This window comes from Lipotes vexillifer, unplaced genomic scaffold, assembly GCF_000442215.2.
Source record: "Lipotes vexillifer unplaced genomic scaffold, Lipotes_vexillifer_v1.1 scaffold905, whole genome shotgun sequence".
Classification (NCBI taxonomy): Eukaryota; Metazoa; Chordata; class Mammalia; order Artiodactyla; family Lipotidae; genus Lipotes; species Lipotes vexillifer.
This window is the reverse complement of record NW_006796034.1, coordinates 327,363-347,307: the sequence shown is the minus strand read 5'-3', so window position 1 is coordinate 347,307 and position 19,945 is coordinate 327,363. Positions and strand designations below refer to the sequence as shown.

The window sequence follows — 19,945 nt, the reverse complement described above, 5'->3', positions numbered from 1 at the left end:
GGGGGGAGGGGGCGGTCCTGCACTGTGAGAAGAGTGGTGGGGAAGAGGCGGAGGGAGAAGTAAATAATTAGTAAGCCAGAGCCCCACCTTGAAAACAGCCCGGGAGTCATTCTGCGGCCAGTGCCCTCGTGGGCTGAGGATAAGAATCCAGCTGTAAAATCCCAGGTCTTTTTCTTCTTCTTGAGTGGAGGAGGTCTGGGGGGCTCTTTCCTTGCTAAGGTGCAGGGCAGTGTGATGAGGATAGTTTTGTGATTCCTACAGGCCTTTGAGGCCAAGCTGGGGAAGTTGAGAAAACACAAGGACACAGCCTTTTCCTGGTCATATGACCTTCAGCCACAGTCCCTGAGCCCGGTTTTGCTGGGAACCAGGCAGGTGTCCAAGTTCAGTTCACATGTTGTAAGCGGGCGTGGGTTCTAAATTAAACCCGGAACAAGTGTTACCCACCCAGAACTCCTGTCCCGGCCGCTGTGCAGTGACCTAGATTCAGTGATTCTCAAACTACTTGAGGTGAAGAGCCAGTTCTTTGTTTTGATTTAAGTTTCCTTTTCCAATCTATCATAAAAAATGAAATAGCAGAAAAATGAAATTAAAATCACATACAAAACTCAGACTTCTGTTAGTAGATTCAAGAGACATTACTCTGTCCAATTGCTCTAAACGTTTCTAAAGGCAAACTCGATCCTGAACTGGAGTTTGCCAGTAGCAAAGAATTCAGAGCCATCACGACAGCCCAGGGACTGCACTTTGGGCAGCACTGTCCTGCAGGCCTCGGACCATGGGCCAGCTGGGACTCTGTCCTTCCCAGCTCTGTGTTAGGACAGCTCTGAAGGAGAATGAGGAAGCTCTCTGGGTGGCCTGGCACATCTCTCCCTGGCGCCCCCTGCCCTGCTCCCCATGTTTTCAGCTGCTACCCGAGTAGACTGATAAAAGGAACGGCTTGGCTTATTCTCCTATCATAGTCCCCGAGTGCAGGTGAAAATTTTACTACACGCTCTCTGCAGCCAGAGAAATGAAAGTTCACAGCTAATTGTAATCATTATCCAGGCTCCTCTACCTGACCAGGGCTTTGGGCATATACTGGTTTGATTAGCAAAGCAGCCGACCGCAAGGCCGGCGTCTCCAGCCGGCTGGCCTGGGCTCGCGGCCCCAGCAGGCTGGGAGATCACTGGTGACCCTGTGTTGCAGTTCTCCAAGGAGAGGCACGTCATGGACAGGACCCAGGAGAGGCTGAAGAAGGAGCTGGAAGAGGAGCTGCTGCTGAGTAGCGAGGACTTGCGCAGCCACGCCTGGTACCACGGCCGCATCCCCCGACAGGTACCCACCCCCGCGCAGGGCCACACGCCCAAGGCTACCAGGCGCGAGCCCGGGTTCAGCCAGAGCGCACTACTTACAGGGTGGCCTGTGGTGACTTGACGTAGGCGCGTCTCTAAGGAGACCTTGGGAAGAGCTAAGGTCAGGAATCCAAAGTACGTTTCCCCGTGGCCGGTGAGTGGATGAAGGGAGAGCAGCTGTTCTGTGGTTCTGTAAACAAGGCGCAGGCAGGGGGCAGCAGCGCAGGGTGATACCTAAGGGAATATGAGGCTGGGCTGTGGTTCAGATAATTGAACTCTTGGCCGGCTGCCTGCAGCCTCATACCCTGTGGAGCCTGCTTCCTTCTCAAGGCAGTGGTTTAATTTCAGGTGAAGAGGGAGTATCATCAGGACGGGTGACCCAGAGCGACAAGGCCGCCTATGCCCTAGTGGGGCTGGCACTTATTCACTCTCCATCCCTCCCCTCCCCGGCCCCTGGCCCCGGGGGGTGGGAAAGAAGAGGAATTATACCAGCGACCGCAGACTCATGGCCAGAATGTACTTTGCGTGATTGTCCTTTGGGTCATAGCCGTGAATGATGTTTTTGTATTTAATAGTATAGAATCCGAAAAATAGAGTAAGTGCAGAATTGAGGTATAGAGTTTCCCTTGGGTTTTTACTGTAACCTGATCTGACCAGTCACGCAGGACAACATGACAGGAAAGGGGTGGCTGAGGGTGAGGGAAGGACATCATGTTGTGAATGGTTTTGTTTTAATGTAGCAGCTTTCTCAGCACCATCAAAGAAATAATCCTGATTCTAACTTTTTGGGTTTTTTCCTTCTTTTAGTGTAAAATCGATTGTAGAAAATAGAGTAAAAAGAAGAAAATTAAACTCTTACCTGTAATTCTCCCTTCTGGAGATAACCACTATGAACATTTCGATATAAATCCTGCCAGACTTTTCCAAATCAAGTATGAGCTCGTGCTGCATATAACTTTGCAGCCCACTTTCTTCCCTTAAGGATATTTCCTGGGAATTTTCTCCTGCTCTGAAATGTTCTCCTACACCAGTCTCCATTGTCTGTGTCCACTGTATGCTTTCTCCATTCTGTATTGGGCACTCTCCCCATCATCCTTGAAGATAACTACTGTGTTCATGACTATAATTATTTCCTCAGGCTCAATTCCAAGAAATGGAATTTCTGTGTGAAAACATTTTTAAGGCTAAGATGCAATTTTAAGGTAACCATGGTAGCATACTATTCTAAGCTAGCTGATCAAATGTTGGCATGTCCTAGAAAACTTATCAAAGTTTATAAATCTGATGTCTGTCACCACCATCATTCTCCTTATCGTGATCGTAAAATTTGTTTCCCATTTGCCATGAGTGTAAATTTTCAGCTATACATCACTCCCGATTGTATAACTAAAGACTGTGACAATAATAATGATAGTTATAGCCAACACTTTAGTCCTTTAAACCTTTATAGCTATTCTGTAGGTGATATTATCCCCGTTTTACAGATGATGTAAACTGAGTGTAACTTGTCCCTGTAACTTGTCACCCAGATGAGCCAGAATGCAAACCCAGGCAGATTAGCTACAGGAACAACCATACTACAACACTGTATAAATTCTCCTTTTATTATAAACATCAGCATCATTATAGCTAGTGATTTTTTTAGCATCTGCTGTGTTCCAGGCACTGTACTAGTGCTTTGCATATAGTATGTATGCAGGTATATAATCTTCCCAATAACTTTGTGAGATGAGAGACCTGGCCCTCTTTGTTCCAGGCCCTCCAGAGTAATCGGTGTGCCCAGAACCACACTCAAGAGTCGATTCCACAGTGCCTGGACTCCACCTGAATGTGGACCCTCCTCCCCATCGACCAGGCCTGGAGAGGGGTGTCTTAGGAGAGGTCTCTGAGGGTGACTCGTAGATGACAACAAACACCCTCCTCCAATTGTTGGGGGAAAGGGGAGAATCAGACCCACCAGACACAAATTTTCTTATTTATTTTCCATCACTTCATATCCTTCAGGTCTGCATAAATATCATCTTCTCCTGATACCCTCCTAACCACAGTATTTAAGAGGACAGCCCTCATCCCGATTTACTTCTTCCTTAACTTTACAACATCTGACATACCGTACCTGTTGCTTGTTTGTCCTCACTAAAATAGAAGCTGTCCACTAACAACAGAAGCTCTGAGGCAGCGGGGACCCTCGTCGGCTTCATTCACTGCTGTAAACGCAGTGCCTACAGTAGTACTTGGCACATAGTAGGTGATCAGCAAATAGCTCTTAAATGAATGAGTGGGTCTTCTAAGAATTTGGCATTTGACAAAGAGCCGACTGAGGAAGAGGAGACATAATAGCATTGTCCTCTGTTGGCCCAAAGAAGTGGGGAGCAGCGCCGCTAAGCTTGCCTTGCCTACTCCTCACTCACCGTTTTGTCCCAAAGGTGTCAGAAAACCTCGTGCAGCGAGACGGTGACTTCCTGGTTCGTGATTCTCTGTCCAGCCCCGGAGACTTTGTCCTGACCTGCCAGTGGAAGAACCTCCCTCAGCACTTCAAGATCCGCCGGACGGTCCTGCGGCTCAGTGAGGCCTACAGCCGAGTGCAGTACCAGTTTGAGATGGAGAGCTTCGACTCCATCCCCGGCCTGGTGCGCTGCTATGTGGGCAACCGGCGGCCCATCTCCCAGCAGAGCGGAGCCATCATCTTCCAGCCCATCAATAGGACGGTGCCCCTGCGGTGCCTGGAGGAGCAGTACGGCACCTCCCCCGGCCGGGCCCAGGAGGGCAGCCTCCTCGAGGGAAGGCCGGACGTGCCCAAGAGGCTGAGCCTCACTATGGGCAGCCCCCAGGCCCGAGAGCAGAGCTTGCCCAGGGGCAACCTCCTCAGGTGGGTCAGGGCCTCCTGGGTCGGTATTGGGAGTGTGGGGGACCCTTGGGCCGGAACCAGGCTTAGCTAGGCGGCCGTGCTCCCCCAGGAGCAGAAGAACCATGAACGACGTTAAGAAGAATGTCAAGTGTCATTGGAATAACTGTCACGAGGCAGTGCGTGATTAGTTCCCAATTGAGTTGGTGCCAAAAATAAATGATGCAGTTGCTGAGGAAGGGGACGGCTGACTGGGAGAGACCTCCCAGCGAAGGAGGTAAGGATTCCGGCTAGTCTGAAGGCTAGGGAAAATGTGGATAGATGCTGCAAAGGGAAGGGTATTCCCAGGGAGGGAGGGGGCTCAGCATGAGCAGAAGAGTAGAGTTAGAAAAGGGGCGAGTGTTGCTTGGAGTGAGGAAACTGGTGGAGCTGGAACACAGGGTGCAGCTGTGCAGGGGGCTGGCAGGGGGAGGTTTAGGGAGGTGACTGACCCCCACCAGATCGGGGAGGCCTTAATGCCAGGCTAGGGGATTGGAGGAGCCTCAGAGACTCAATGTGGGGAACGGGATGTCCTAAGAATTGGACGGGACAGCGCTGTGCGAGACGAGTGAGGAAGGGGAGGGCAGGGATAGCAGCTAGTGAGCCGCGGAGGGTCAGGCTGTGCGGGTGGGTTAGGGCGAGGGTCAGGAGACTCAGAACCAGCCTTCCCCAGGCTCTTCTGCATGAGGGGAAGGTGGAGAAGGGCAAGTCAGATACCGCGGGAAGGACCAGAGAGCGTGGACTTCAGAGGAAAAACCGGTTGTTCCATCTGAGATGCGACTGTGGGCTTGCTGAGGGCCAGTGTCCAGCAACAGTTCTGGTGTTCAGGAGGGAAGTTAGGCCTGAAGGCTTAGATGAGGGCTTGGTCCAAAGGGAGAGGGTGGTTGACTAGGTCAGAACAGACGGGATTCCTAAGACAGGAGACGTCAAGAGCCCGGGGGCTGCAGTCTGACCCTCGGGGGATCTCGGGGAGAAAAGTTCAGAGAAGTGGAGGCCGCGCCGAGGCGCCCCGCTGTCAACTATGAGTGGCATGCCCTGTGTTAATACAGGACCTGTCTCTCATGGAGAGAGGAGGCCTTGTGCCTATTATCTAACTGCCAGGAAAGGAAAGCAGGCAAGAGGCAGGCGTGGTAGGGTCCCAGCCCCTCAGTTACACGGCTCGCCTTCTCCGGCTCCCTGGTGTCCAAGCTTGCACAAAATATTTTATTCCACTCACTGGTTTTCTTTCTGGGCCAGGAGGAAATGTCATAAACTGTAATCTCTAGACTGCAAAAATTCAGAAGCAAAATACAGGACTCTGTGAGTAATACGAATGACGGCTGTGTGCAACTAGGAAGCTCTGGTAGATGTTAGTCAGCGTTTGGCGGTGGACCCTGCCGCCTGCCCTCAAACGCTGGTCCACCCCTGACCTGGTCAACCCTGGACAAGCTACTTACCTGCTCTGGGCCTCAGTTTCTTGGAAGGGTGGGGCTTTTGAGGGTTAAATGGTTTAAGATCTGCAAAGTGCTTCGAACAGTGCCGGCCCATAGAAAATGCTAGGTGAGTGTTCATAATCCTAATAATTATTGTTTTCTCGAGAGCAGTAGAATGCAGGACTCAGGGCAGTTGCAGGGAAGGAGGCAAGAGCTGACATTTAGAAATTCTCCTTTTCATGGTAATAAGGTCGGAAGTGAGATCCCTTAAAATATTAAAAGGGGGCCTCTCCTGTTTCTTTTGCGGTGGGCGGGGGTTGGCTGCTCAACTGGTGAGCAGGCAGTCAGTGTCGTGAACAGAGCCAGGATGACCCACAGAACCCCTGCCAGGAACGGTGCTGGGGAGGAAGGCCGCCTGGTCAGCCCTCAGCAGCCTGGATTTAACTTTTTTTTTTTTTTTTTTAAAGATAAGAAATAAAAGAAAGGCTGAGAAAGTCACTAAGTCGACGATACAAACCTAACAGAGCCACTCTTCGGATTTTGCCCTTTGAGGGCAGAGCTCCCTAAGCCTTGTCACCCATTGACACAGGTTGCAGGCCCAGAGATGCCTAATGGTAGAGGTGGCGTGGGCTCAGCACGGAAGATGCCCCGAAGCCCTGCCCCTCCGCGTCAGCGGCTCCACACCTTCCCTGACGTCGGGCCTGCTGGTTGGCTACCCGCCGCCGGCATAGGCGTGCGCTCTGCCGGGTTGCATTCCGGGCCGGTAATGGGGCCCTGGTGTCCGACCGCTGGCGGTGATCACTGCTTAAATATCGCCTCGCTGAAGCTATTGCCTTTTGGAATTTGCTCTCTGCCCTGCTTTATCTCTGAGGGGTTGCTGGAATTTCTCTGTTGCTGGAAGTTTGGGGTGGTTTGTTTTGTTTTATTTCTTTGGTGCTTGCAAAGGTAGGAAAGAACTTGGCGATGTCTGTAACATAAGCTTGTCGGGGGCGTTGGAGTGGGGGAGGCCGATTAAAGTTCATTACGACTTGGCTGGTGCAGTGCTTTCTGTCTTAGCAAAAGAGAAATTCTGTTCTTTGGTGCTAATTAGAGAAATTCCCAGTCTGAATTGGCAAGGGACAGAGGAATGTTAGCTGATCTTGTCGTTTCGTTCCACCTTTCCCTGTGCGGCTGTGCTCCGTGCCTCGCAGCCGCTGCTTGGTGACCCCGCCAAGTCCCTTTTCCCAACTCGGCCCGAGGAGGCTGGCTGTGGGGTCCTCCTAGACGCGTACGACAGCCTCCTCGGGCAACCCTGCAGGTTATCTGGGGGACGCTGAGATTTGCACTGAAATGGAAACTGCCCCACAGCTTCCTTCCTAACCGTGGCACTGTGAGGCCTGGTGGAGAATGCATGTTAGTTACACAAGTCTTTCCTTCTGGGTCTGTAAGTAATTTTAGACGCCGTTAAAAGTACACATTCCAGTTCATCAGATTTTCCTGAGAGTATCTTGAAACCTTTACCCTGATCTGCTCAACAGGATGGAAGGGCTCAGAGGAGGCAGCCTAGGACCTAACTGGATTGGTCCTGGGGACGCAGGGTCGGAGCCCACGGCAGAGTCATGTACTAATCACCCCCATCAGTAATTTCCACCCTTCACCAGACATTCCTTTACTCTTAGGCTGTGCGGGAGCACTCTCATTCTGAGCAAAACTTTTTTTTTTTTTTTTTTTTTAAACTTTCCATGACGTTGCCTAAAGGTTTTACGATTTAATGACATGTTTCTGCCCCACTTGTCTTCTGCTTCAGAAATAGAGAGAAGAGTGGTAGCCAGCCAGCCTGCCTGGATCACATGCAGGACAGAAGAGCCTTGTCCCTCAAAGCCCACCAGTCGGAAAGTTACCTGCCAATTGGTAGGTCTTTGGGAAGTTGGGAGGGAGAGGGTGACAGTGTTTCCCTGATTTCCTTCAGGCTGCTTCCCCTGCCCCATCTGGTCACCTAATTTGGGAATGACGGAAGACTCCATGTCTGCGGGCTGTAGGATGAGGGGTTTGTATAACTATATCCAGATGCAAATCACTGAGCTGGACGCTTTATGGGTGCTAGCTTTTAAGCCTCATAACAAGCCTTCAAGGTGGGCATGGTTATCGTCTTCGTGGCTGAGAAAACTGAGGCGCAGATATTAAGTGACCTGCCTAGATTCATGTGTCTAGTAAGTGGTGAAGCCAGCGTTTGAACCCAGGTTTCCTGATTCTAAGCCCAATTGCTAACTGGTGGTCTTCATAAGGAATGCACCTCCCCCTTAGTCTCCTCCCTGGGCAGACGGTGGGTGGGTCAGTCCTGGGGCTCCTGGTAGAGACCCCTCTTCCTCTCCATTCTCCTGCCACCACCAGAAGAGTGAGATGGTATGGAATGTGGGGAAATCAAGTAAGCAATTATCTTAATAGGCGACGGGATTGTTTTTCATTATTTTTGTAACTGACCTTCCTTGGGGAACCACAGGGTGATTCTCCTGCTGCCCCTTTGTAAACCGCTTGGATGTGCGTTGTCTCAGTGTCTTTTTCTCCCTTCCCCGTGTGTCTCTATCTCTTTCTTAAAGCTGGCTGGGATCCACCCTGGCTTCGAGAGTGAATCAGGGCCCCCCCCACCTTTATGCTATGTGACTAAAGACTTGTGTTTTTTAGGGCAAGGTTAGATTACTCACTGCCCTCCAAGCTCAGTGTAGTTCCCTGTTCTGACTGTACTAACATTCTGTGACCATAAAATGACATTGCTGCCCAGCTGTCGGTGATCGCTGGGATTTAGAATTCCCCCAGAAGTGGGGTGGGGCCATCTTAGCCCTTGACATGCTCTAGACTGCTCTAGACTGCTCTAGATCGGGCCTGCGGTGGTCATACTGACTTATCTTTTGTGGGCAAAAATCGAAATCCTAGGGCCTGAATTGAGGGCCAGGAGCTGTCACTCTAGTTTTGTCTGTTTCACGTTCTTCGCACAGCTGAGCTTTTTCTGACCCTCTCTTATCCTCCACAGGTGGTAAGCTGCCCCCTCAGTCCCCAGGTGTGGGCACAAGACCCTGCCCAAACTCACCGGTTTTCAGGACAGGCAGTGAGCCCACCCTGAGCCCAGCCGTGGTTCGGAGGGTCTCCTCGGACGCTAGGGCAGGGGGGGCGCTGAGGGGCTCAGACAGCCAGCTGTGCCCCAAACCTCCCCCCAAGCCCTGCAAAGCGCCCATGCTCAAGGCTCCCCGGTCTCCATCCACCTGGCTCAACTCAGAGGCCAACTACTGCGAACTGAATCCAGCCCTGGCCGCAGGCTGCGATGGGGCAGCACGGCCGCCCTTCTGTGCCCAGGACAGCTACGTGGACCTGCTGACCGCCAAGCAGAATGGCGGGCCGGCTGCCCGGAACTCTGACACCAGCTACTTGGTCCTTGATGACGATGACGGGGCAAAGCCTTGGGAGCTGCTGCCGACCCAGAGGGACAAGGGGCAGGAGGACGAGGGTACATTCGTGACACCCCTCCTGGAGACTGCCTCCTCCTTCAAGCCCAACGACCTTGAGTCGAAGCTCCTTCCTCCTGAGAACAAGCCCCTGGAAACCACGATGCTGAAGCGTGCGAAAGAACTGTTCACCAACAACGACCCCAAGGTCATTGCCCAGCACATGCTGAGCATGGACTGCAAGGTAGGTGCCCGGCGGGTGGGTTTGGTCGGACTTGCAAATGTTTGGAAGGGAGATCTGTCTGGGCCTCATTCTGCCTTACCTTGTGACTGCTTTGCTCACAGGAAAACTCAGATGATAACCTGGGTGTGGGGATTTATTTAAGGGGTGGGGACTACGGGCCGGGACAACCCTTGCCCAGGCAGGAAGCTTGTACAATTCACCTGAGACAGAGGGACGCAGGCAGCTACCCAGGGCCGTGCCTTCCCTCTCCCGCCCCCGCTGTGTCTTTCTCCCAGCTGGCGTAGATTTTCAAGTTCTCCCACAGCCTCAACTCCATCAGAACAGGTGAAGTCAAGTCCAAAGAAGAGTAGATTGTAGATGAAAATGTAGTTTCTGGAGTAGCAGAGCCTTGGTTGTTTTTATTTTCATTGTACATGCTACATATGTACATTACATATTTGTTTTATTGTTACGAAAATGGTCTTTAGGATAAACATTTTTAAAGTTACTTGCTCAATTCAGAAAAATTATAAAATACAATTATAAGATACAATTTTAGAAAAATTATACAATACAGATTAAAAGAAGAAATAAAAATCCAGCTTCTTGATGATCACTATTGTTAACATTTATTCTGCAAATAGATACATGTAAATAATAATTGCATGCATATCTATTTGTTTACCACAGAAATGGCACAGGTCTATATATACCATTCCAAACCCTTTTTGTCTTCCATTGAACATGTCATGACTATGTTTCCATGTGACTATGTAAATCTGTGTTTACATCATCATCCTTTTTTATAGGAAGCATTTCTTTTAGATATGGGTGGCTTTTGTTCATAGCTGGCCCCAAGACAACCTCATCCTTCAGAGAGAAATTTCTAGAAATCAGGTGTTTAAGGCTGGGGTGTGCTTAGCCCGTGCCTCAGTATAAGGAGACAGATCCCTTCATTTGAGCAACAGATAAGGACTTAGAGAGATTTAAAGTCCTTTTTCATTTGTAGCTCAGTGGAGTCAATTAGCTTCAAAGATCAGGGCTCATTGAGGAATTGGGTTTTCCTAAATAAATTTCCTGGGTCATGAATCATGGCAGGAAATCTAATCTCGGAGTACTCCCCCAGTGAGTTCCTCAGTTGACTGAAGCTCACAGGGGCGCAGAGGGCCTCCCAATGTTCCTTAATGAGGAACATTAAGCAGGTGCTGGCTGCTCTGAGTGAACAGTCTGGGGGGCTGCCAGGAAAGGGGCTGTGTTGGAAGAACAAGGGCTGTTCCCGTGGTTGGCTGGGTGTCCTTGGGCAGTGCCCCAAGCGGTCAGATAATTTGCCTTGTTAAGACCTTACCTCACTTTAATGTGAGCTAAACCTGTTTGGGCAGGAAGAGGATTTAGGTCTCCTGTTCCAGTAAGTAGCTCTCATCCTGGGCCCTGGATCTGAGAGCAGAACCACACCAATAGCCCAGGAGCCTGGCGTGAACCTGTCTGGGTTCTCCATGGAGGAAGCTCCTTGTGGGACCATGGGTCCGGGTTTACAGAACAGCCTAATTTCCAGGAGGAAATGAATCCTTCCCCGTTGTGACCTCAGGCGGGGCTTGGTGGTAGTCTAGGAGGAGGTGAGACGCCTGACCACTCTTTGCAGGAGAGTCTGGAACCTTCCCACTGCCTTGGAAGTCTGTTCTCAACTGAAGGAATGTGCAGCCTGCCCTCCTTCTTGTTCTGTTTCTCTGTTTGCATTTTGTCCTCCTGGTGAGGGTCCCACTCCCCTGTCTGCCTTCAGGCACCCCTGGAAGAGGGGTTGGACAGAGCCCCCAAGCAGCGAGGCAGAGACCTGAGCAGGAGCCCCCTGACTGACCCCCGTTCCCAGCCCCCAAGGGCAGGCTGTTAAGTCTTCCTTCCTCCCTCCAGAGTCCCCTGCCATTTCCTTATTCTCTTCCTGAACCACTGACTTCAGGGCTTTGCCAACAAATCACGCACAGCTAGCGTCTGTAAGAGGGAAACAAAACAAAGGCTGTTGTTACTGACTCTAAATGCAACCAGATGGGGCCACCAGAAGCCGAGAGCAGGCCCTGGGCAGCTGGTTCCCACCTGTGCACAGAGCCTGGGGTGTCAGGACAGGTGGATGGCCCTGAGCGCCTGGAGGCTGCCTGCCCAGCAGTGTGAGCCCCTCCCCAGGCTGAGCCCCTCCCACCCTGCAAACGGGCACCGCCTTGGCCTCACTCACCCGCTGGGCTCTGCAGAAGCTAGAAGGGAGGCCCAGCGGCCAAGGGCCTGGCCTCTGGGGATGAACTGCCTGAGTCTAATGCCACCTCCCCCTGCCTCTCGGTGTCTCTAAAAGGAGAACAATGCCATAGCCCAGGTGGTTGTGAATACCAAAGCCTCATACCATGCCTGCCCCAGAGTGAAGCTAAGTAAGTGTTCACTAGTGCTCTGTACTGAGCCTTGGTTGAGCACCAGCCGTGGGCCAAGCCAGGCCAGGTCGTGGTGGGAGAGGCAGGAGCAACAGTGACACAGAAATTCAGACCACAGCCCAGGTGGGAAATGCTCTGCAGGGGAAAGCACAGGATTTGCAGGGCCTCTGAGGTAGGGTCTTAAACATAGGGGAGGGAGGGAATCAGGGTGGAGATGTCTGAGATGAGTTTTGAAGGCTGAATAGGAGTTGGCCTGATGAAGAACACAAAAGGCATCTTCCAGGTAGCAGGCAACACACACGTGCGGAGACTCAGAGGTCAAAAGCCGTGGGGGGAGGGGTTGGTTTCTGGAGGATTCACCCTGTGTGGGTGGTGAAGGGCACATGGGGTCAGCTGGGGGAGGGCCTGGGGTCTTTCCTTCTTGTTTTTAAGTCTACTTTTGGGCTCGTGCCAGGTTGCTGCCTTCAAAGAACTTGGCAGTTCAGTGAGGGAGGCAGGCCTGTAAGAGCACAGTGCAAATCAGAGTCCTCTGCAGAGGACAACAGACACGGATAGTGGAGCCAGGCAATCTCATTTCTCTGGAGAAGGTCCCTGGCAGCTGCGAGGAGAGCAGGGCCAGGCCCCTCTCAGGGCTCCCCTGGGTCACTGCAGCAACTCCCGGGGCAATGGGATGAGGATCCAGCAGAGTTCAGAGATCCTGCAAAGCTAGGATGGCTGAGATCAGAAGAGCAGAGGGTGGCTAGAATCACTCATCGTGGGGCATTGATGTCACCCTGCACTGCCGGGTCCAGCTCATAGTAAATCCTCTACGAGTGTTCATCCCTCCTCTGCATCGCTGAGCTGCATGGCCCCAGGCTTTTCCAGGAGACCTAATCCAGGCTCTGCACTGTGACCTCAGGACCCCCTTGTTCCATAGCTCAGCCTTGGGGCAAGCAGGTGTCAGCATTTCCTGGTAATACGTCAGGAAAGTGACCAGGGGATTGCATGTTTACACTGAAGGAAAACAGACTGGAAAGGAAAACAGCTTCCAGAATAAAACTGAGTCAATGACAAGCCTTTGACTCTTGTTACACAGAGTGTGCATGAATTGGATGTGTTGGGTTTGGAGACTCTGACAGGACAGGTGTCTAAACAAGCAAGCAAAATGCGCGTGATTGCAGGTGGCCGGGGTGTGCATCAGGGCTGTCTCGTCATGGTCAAGGTGTAAATCTCTTTCCAGAGATCTGGCCAGAATTCTTCCCCCTTCCACGTGGCCAACAGTTCACAACTTGACTTTTTAAATAGCTGGGGTTTTAGGGTCATTTGATCCTTGGCAAAGTCTTTGAGAAAGGTGAACTTAGCCGTTGTGTTAGAGAAGGGGAAACTGAGGCCCAGAGAGCAGAGTATGAATCCTGCATCCTCTTCTGGAGTCTGTGCTGGACAGTTCATCCCCGGGGCTGACAGTGGTGCCTCTGCTCAACCACAGAAGTTAAGGGTCAAGGTTAATAATATCAGCTAAACTTCCAGATGTTTTTCGTGGCCTGTTATGAAGACACCTGGACTGTTCATATACCCGGGATAATTATAGTTGAGGACAACACTGGCTCAAGGAGAGGGATTGTCCCGCGCCTGCCGCGTGTCCAGGGTTGGTTTGACCCACTGTATCTGCTAGTTGCACTGTTAGTACATCAGTGCTCCGTGAGTGTCACCAGCCCCGTTTTAGAGACGGCCTAACTCAGTTGTAGTATTTGGAGGTAGCATGTAATAACCCTAAGTGGTCAACTAATACCTGATTCCAGTAAGCTGTGATCACACACTAGAGTTGAGTTGGGGAGAGCTGGCTGGGACAAACAAACCAGATTTCCTTTAAGGAAGACCTCTCGGGGTGGTGGTGGGGAGAAGTGGGTGTGTTTGAGGCCTCGGGTTTCAAATCGCTATACACGTTTCTAATGGTTTCCAGACGTACACTGCGTTTCCTGAGCCCAGGAGAGGTGTAATTAAGGGTAATAGGAGCCAGCCCTGCTGTTAAGTGAGAACATGAACGGCAGAGCCTGCAGCAGAGCAGCATTTGGACGCAGCTCTGCTTTTCCACTGCAGGGGATCCGTTTGCTCTGCGCACACACAGCCCTGCTGTTGGCAGCAAAACATCACAGCAGGATCCAGCCTGTGTTGGACAAAAGCTTGAAGAACTGTACCATTCTCTGACCAGGCAGAAACACCAAATCTGCAGATTTTGCAGACCAATCTAGGTGCTTTCCTCCCAGGTTTTACATTCCAGTATGTGTATTAAAATCCTCCAAATATATTAAAACTGTATCCTAAGATGCCACTGCTTAAAAAGAAATGCAACAAGTCAAGTGCATCCACACTGTTCCAGTTGAGTGTACTTCTTTCCATGTGATAAATTCGTGTTTGCAGTAAGCCCACGTCCTGGTCCAGTTCATTTCAACCTGTGTTCTTGACAGGTCGCGAGGATACTTGAAGTCTCTGAAGAGATGAGGAAGAACATGGGCATGAGCTCAGGGCTGGAGCTCATCACCTTGCCTTATGGCCACCAGCTGCGCCTGGACATCATCGAAAGGTGAGCAGTGCTGCTCTGCATTTATGGCACTTTCAACTCCACAGGCTGCAGAGCCACAGGTTTCAGAGCTGGGAGAGGCCAGGCACCCACCACCCCAGTTCTGCCTCACTTGAAGGCGGGTGGCCCAGAAGCCGTAGCCAGAGAAGTCATGGAGAAGCTCAAAGAGACAGCAAAGAGGAAGTCAGGGAACAGAGAGCACATTCCCGTCCCTGCTCCAGGAACAGGTGGAGGAGCGGACAGATGATCCGCCTGGGAGCACAGCTCACCACGGCCCCTGCCAGCCTGGGGTGGGAGCAGTACTGCAGGCAGGCAGAGCCCGGACGCCATACCACCTCCAGCCCGGCTCACTGAGCTGCGGCCCCCTTGTCTCTGGAGTTCAAGACTGCTTTAGGAATTAAGTGGGAGTTTGTGGGGAAGTTGGGAAGAACAGAGTCTGAACAATGTTTTCTCTGAAGGGAGGGCAGATGGGGGATCAGAGGTCAGGGGATAACGGAACTCGGGCCCCTGGCCTCTGAAGCATCACTGCCCTCTTCCCACAAAAAGCCAGGGCCCTGGCTGTCCATTAAAACCCACTCACTTGAACATCGGATATTTAGAAATTAGAAAGCTAAAAGTAGTGAGGCACGTTTTTAAGAAAAGAAGCACTAGACTAGATTCTCATATTACCATAGAAGTTGGCCTTTTCGACACAAAAGAAAAGATAGTTTTTTGTGTGTGAGACTATCTTGTTATCTTAAATTTTCTGTTTCTCCAGCCAGGTTCCCAATTGCCACGACACACATGTGGTCTTTAATGGACAGCCAGGGCCCTGGCTTTTTGTGAGAAGAGGGCAGGGGTGATTCAGGGGCCGGGGGCCCGAGTGCTGTCATCCCCTGCCCATGGCTTTCCGTGATGTTCTGGGTCACAGCGCTGTCCTGTACAGCAGCTCTCTGTGATGGCAGAAATCTCATTACAGCAGCCACTAGCCACATGTTGCTACCGGGCACCTGCAATGTGGCAACTGAAGGATGCAGTGTTTTATTTTACTGTGTACTATTTTAAGTGTAAGTAGCCACATTGTGGCTAGTGGACAGTGCAGTCCTAGGCTGTCAGCCCCTAGAAAGTGAACGTTGTATTTTAAATAGCCTGGGAGGGTCGGTAACAGCTGCTTTCAAGGTTACCTGACTATGAAGCAGATAAAATGGCTCCAGTACTCTGCTATTGCCCTGGCTTCGCAGCCACAGATGCATCCCGTAGGAAACATGGAGAGTACCAAATGGAAGACTTCTGGGAGGCAGGAGGACAGGGAATGGCCCCTGATGCCTTTGATCAGAGGCCAGGGTGGGTACTTGTTGGCCTGTTGTTCAGTGTCTTTGGGCAATTGTAGGTCCGACTTCCGAATTTCCCTACTTTCCCTGCTCAGACTGTTCTAGATGCTAGCCCCGCTCTCCAGGCGTCCTCCTCCCTCCCCATGCCGCAGGGGCCTGGCTTCTCATTTCCACTAACTTTCCCTCCTTCCTGGTCTGGGTCCAGTGGTCATCATTTCCACAGAGACAGCTGTGCTGCCAGGCATCCCAGTTTCTCATGTGATACACTTCAGCCTGAAAACTCCCCAGTTGCAGGCCTTATTTTATCAGTCTCATTAGGTGTGTTGGGCATGGATTCTAGGCCCAGGCTGAGGTCAGCAGGCTTGAGGCTTCTCTCTGGGCTATTTTCTGACTTCCACTCTTGTCTACATCCATTTCCTCTTTCTCCTGATTGCCGCCTGCCTGGGGTCTGGCTCCTTGGCTTGTTTGCTGTTCAGGGCTGACCTGTGGGATCTACCTGCTAGGGCTTGGAGAGCTGTTTTCTCCATTACAGTGTGTTTACTAAATAAAGGCCAAGGTTATAGCAGTCCTGCAGGATCAAATGACACTATTGTGTTTGAGAATTGAATACAAACTACCCTTCATTTTAAACTTACCACTTCACCCATTCCAAGCCTAGCAAGCAGAGATATCCTTCGTATAACGTTTAGTGCCTCCCCCTGCCGACCCCGGGAGCTTCTGCTGTAGGGCCGCCTTGCTGAGCTGGTTTCCTCGTGGTGGTGTACGCAGGAGGCTTGAGGCAAATGTTGGTTAAATGAATGGATATAATTACCCAAATCGCTGTTGATATGATGCCAGGTCTTAAAGAAGTAGAGAACCTGTCTTTTATTAAGGGGCATTAAAACACAGGAAAAAACACTGAATTAAAGAATCAGTTGAAGGCAACATGGGAAGTTAGTTTACTATTAAACATCTAAAATGTTTGGCTCAACCTTAACAGTTTGCAAATGGGTAACAAAACTCTTCAATAAGTACAACAGATAATAAAAATATACTTTAAGCCTATTTTAGGATCCATTAATTAGGAAAGACAGGAAATCAGCAAAAAAGATAAAGAAAAAGGAAAGAGAGACCAACAGGCAAAAGGGACCAAGATACAGAGGGAGAGATGCACATATAGATACAATTTTAGTAACTACTATTTGCTGGGTGCTGTGGTGCCAGGCACTTTTCATTATCTTTACACACACACACACACAGTCTTTCTCCCAACAACCCTTGATCCCATTTTAGAGATGAGGAAATGGGGGAGTGGAGCAGTCAGGTAACAGCCTAAGGTCACACTCAGAGCAAGCACACTGCATACCCACATGTGCAAACACTCACAGACAGCAGAGCCCGTTAACTGATTTAACAATCATTGGAGAAACTAGTGATGCTAAGCACTAGATGAATCACACCTCTCTTTGCTCTAGAAGAGTGAGAGAGACACCAGCACACGTGGGCACAGAGAGAAGCATGGTCTTGGCGTAACATCCTTAGCTGTGAACTTTCAGGACAGGGTGGCCCAGTTTCAAAGGGAAAGTCTTACTGTTTCGACTATCGCTTTGAATCAGGGCTTCACCTCCAGCACTGTACCAGCGCCTGGAGAAATTTACCTGAGGCTACTCTGGCCCAAGGCAGGAACTCCTTGTCCACAGGAGGAAGGAGAGGCGGGTTTACAGGCTGTGCTGCTGCCACCAGGAAGGAGACCTCTCTGCGACCCCATTCATATTGGTCCCATTGTCTGTAGAGAAAAGACTGCTTCCTGTTTGGGGTCTGCGAGGTTGACCTGTGTAGTTCAGGATGAGAAAAGGGAGGATTGTTGGCAGATACAAGATTTCAATTTTATGAGGTCTGACCTTACGGGGATGTCCTGCTGGTCCACTGTTGAGTCTTTGTCCACATCTCCATTCCCTTTCTGGCCCCTTGACCGGAGCCACAGACACTCCGTTCTTAGCTCCTCATTTCTTTCTTTGTTCTGACATCCATGTCGTCTTCCTGAATCAAGCATGTTCTCTCATTTTTCTGTCCCTTGCATCCCCCAGTCCAGAGGGCTCAGTGGAGGTGGCCCAGGGCTTCCCTGAGGAAGGGTTTCCCCGGTGTGTTGGGGGGACCTGGCGTCTCCGCAGACCTGTCATGGTGGAAGGTACAAGGAGCCACCTGCACTTTTGAGCAGCTTCACCCCAGGAGGGCCCTCTTCACATCCCCTGCTCCAGGGCTGAAGAGCCCTGTGCTGGGGCATCTGTCCTTTTTGACTCTCCATAGGACACCCACTGAGGCCTCCCTGGGGCCCTGCTGCAGTCAACCTGATGGGGGCGATCTCTCTGTTGAAATCAGCAACCAAACCGGCTGAGCTGCCAGTGCATCTCAGGGCGATAGCAGCAAATGGTGGAAAGCCAGTCCTTTCCCTGGCCAATTTGGTTTCGTTTCCTCTTAGTCCTGTTGGCCCTGGGCCTGACTGCTGTTTTCCTCCCTCTCAGACACAACACGATGGCCATCGGCATTGCAGTGGACATTCTGGGCTGCACGGGCACTTTGGAGGACAGAGCAGCCACCCTCAATAGGATCATCCAGGTGGCAGTGGAGCTGAAAGACTCCATGGGGGACCTCTATTCTTTCTCGGCCATCATGAAGGCCTTGGAAATGCCACAGGTAAATTCTCACTTGCTTTGTGCGGTCCTGTGGGCCTGTGTGTACTTAATGTTCTGCAAAGTGGTCTGCAAGCACATGCTTAGCAAATCACAGATGATTTTAATTAACCTCAAAAGGTAAATCGTATCTTAGTGAAAGCTGCTTTAATTAGGGGGCAAACAAGAGCAGTGCCCCAAGTATTTTGGTTCTGTTTTTAAAAACAGCAGATAATTGCTGACAACCTACACTTTCTCTTTGATATATGATAAGAAGAGTCATCCTCAGGAGCTATAGATATTCCTGAAGGACCAGTTAGGATGATCACGTCTGGCTTGGGTGTGTTGTATAAGAAGGAGACTGCTTCTGTCTGGGTCACCGGACGTGCGGGCAGTTTGGGGTAATGACTGACAAACTGGGACGTTTGGGGAACTGATCTCTAAGAATCCCTAGAGTGATTTATCTCAAAGTATGTTCCTCAGATCACCTAAAACAGACTCTGCTGTTAAAAAATTCTGATTCCTGGCCCATCTGCTACATAACCCCCTAAGCAGAGTTTCTGAAATCGGGCACTTTTAATTTATCTGCTTTGACAGACTGTTTTTAGGAGGAGGGTCAAAACTGAAAACCTATCTTTGAAGTCAAATGGACCTCACAGAGAAAAGTGGTCCTGTTGTCTTGACTGCTAGGAGTCAGCTTTCAGACTCCCGTTGTGTTAAGCCCTAGGTGCTCGGCGACTTCGAGTACGAGACCACAGTCCCACAAGCCCAATGTGCAACCCCTAAAACCAAAACCGCAGCTCATTTAGCTTGGCTGTTTCACAGCCACAGATTGTCTCTGAAATCCTGCCGGGTGCTCACTGAACATCCACCATTGCCACTGGGGCACTGTTGCCAAGTCAGGGCATGTTAAGAACATAATTTCCTTGCACGAAAGCGAGGTCACCTTTCAAACAAGAAGCTGAAAAACCTCATGCTTTCACCAGGAAATTTTGAGAGGGGTCAATTCCAATTACAATATTCCAAGAGCTTTCAAAATTCTTTAGATGCGCTGGAACTGTATAGGGGCGATATTTGAAATACACAAGTTCAGCCATATTTTCATGATATACTGACCTCTACTATACTAACAGGAGTTATAATTTTTCATTTGGGTTTTTTAATTTACATCATATTTATTTCCTCTTATCCAAAACTGCCTATAATTTTGAGGGCTAACAGGCTAGCTGTATGCATAGGCCCCCCAGCCCAGAGCTTTCTCTGAGAGTAGTGAAGGGGGTGTTTTGTGGCACTAACATGGTTGCTGTCCACGACATCAAACTCAGCAATTAGGGACTTACCCCCAAGCACCTAAACATGCCTTTACAGATGGCTGCCTCCCCCCACACAGCAGCATCAGACGCCTCCCTTCCGGAGTGCTTCAGCAGTGAGGGGGCAGAGTCCTCTAGGGTGTTCAGGGCCCTGCTTGGGGAGGGGAGTGGCAGGCCCAGGAAAAACCCGAGAGGAGAGTCACGTCATTTCTGTGTGTCATCATCTAAACCTGCTCCTTCTCTTCTCAGCTTCTGGGGTCGAGAGGGAGCATCCAGGAGATGGGCCTAGCCCAGAGACAAGGGCTCCATTCAGAAAGGCGGACGCTTCAGGGAGGGGGAAGAGGAGAGGGCGGGGTGGTAGGAGGCCGGAGGAAACACAGCCACATCCTTTCCTTCCCAACAAATCTGCTGATGGTGATCCTTTCTCACCTTCCTCTTGGAATACA

The 19,945-nt window shown here is 50.7% G+C and overlaps 1 protein-coding gene across 3 annotated transcripts in view; it reads left to right on the top strand.

Moving 5' to 3' along the window:
• BCAR3 (BCAR3 adaptor protein, NSP family member) overlaps positions 1–19,945 on the top strand; it is a 117,177-nt gene that overhangs the window by 86,600 nt on the left and 10,632 nt on the right. For all 3 annotated transcript variants that reach the window (XM_007468105.1, XM_007468104.1, XM_007468106.1), the window contains 6 exons: positions 1,186–1,314; positions 3,758–4,200; positions 7,414–7,517; positions 8,635–9,287; positions 14,119–14,234; positions 18,043–18,214. In XM_007468105.1, the coding sequence (XP_007468167.1) occupies positions 1,186–1,314; positions 3,758–4,200; positions 7,414–7,517; positions 8,635–9,287; positions 14,119–14,234; positions 18,043–18,214 (1,617 nt within the window). The remainder of the gene's footprint in view (positions 1–1,185; positions 1,315–3,757; positions 4,201–7,413; positions 7,518–8,634; positions 9,288–14,118; positions 14,235–18,042; positions 18,215–19,945) is intronic.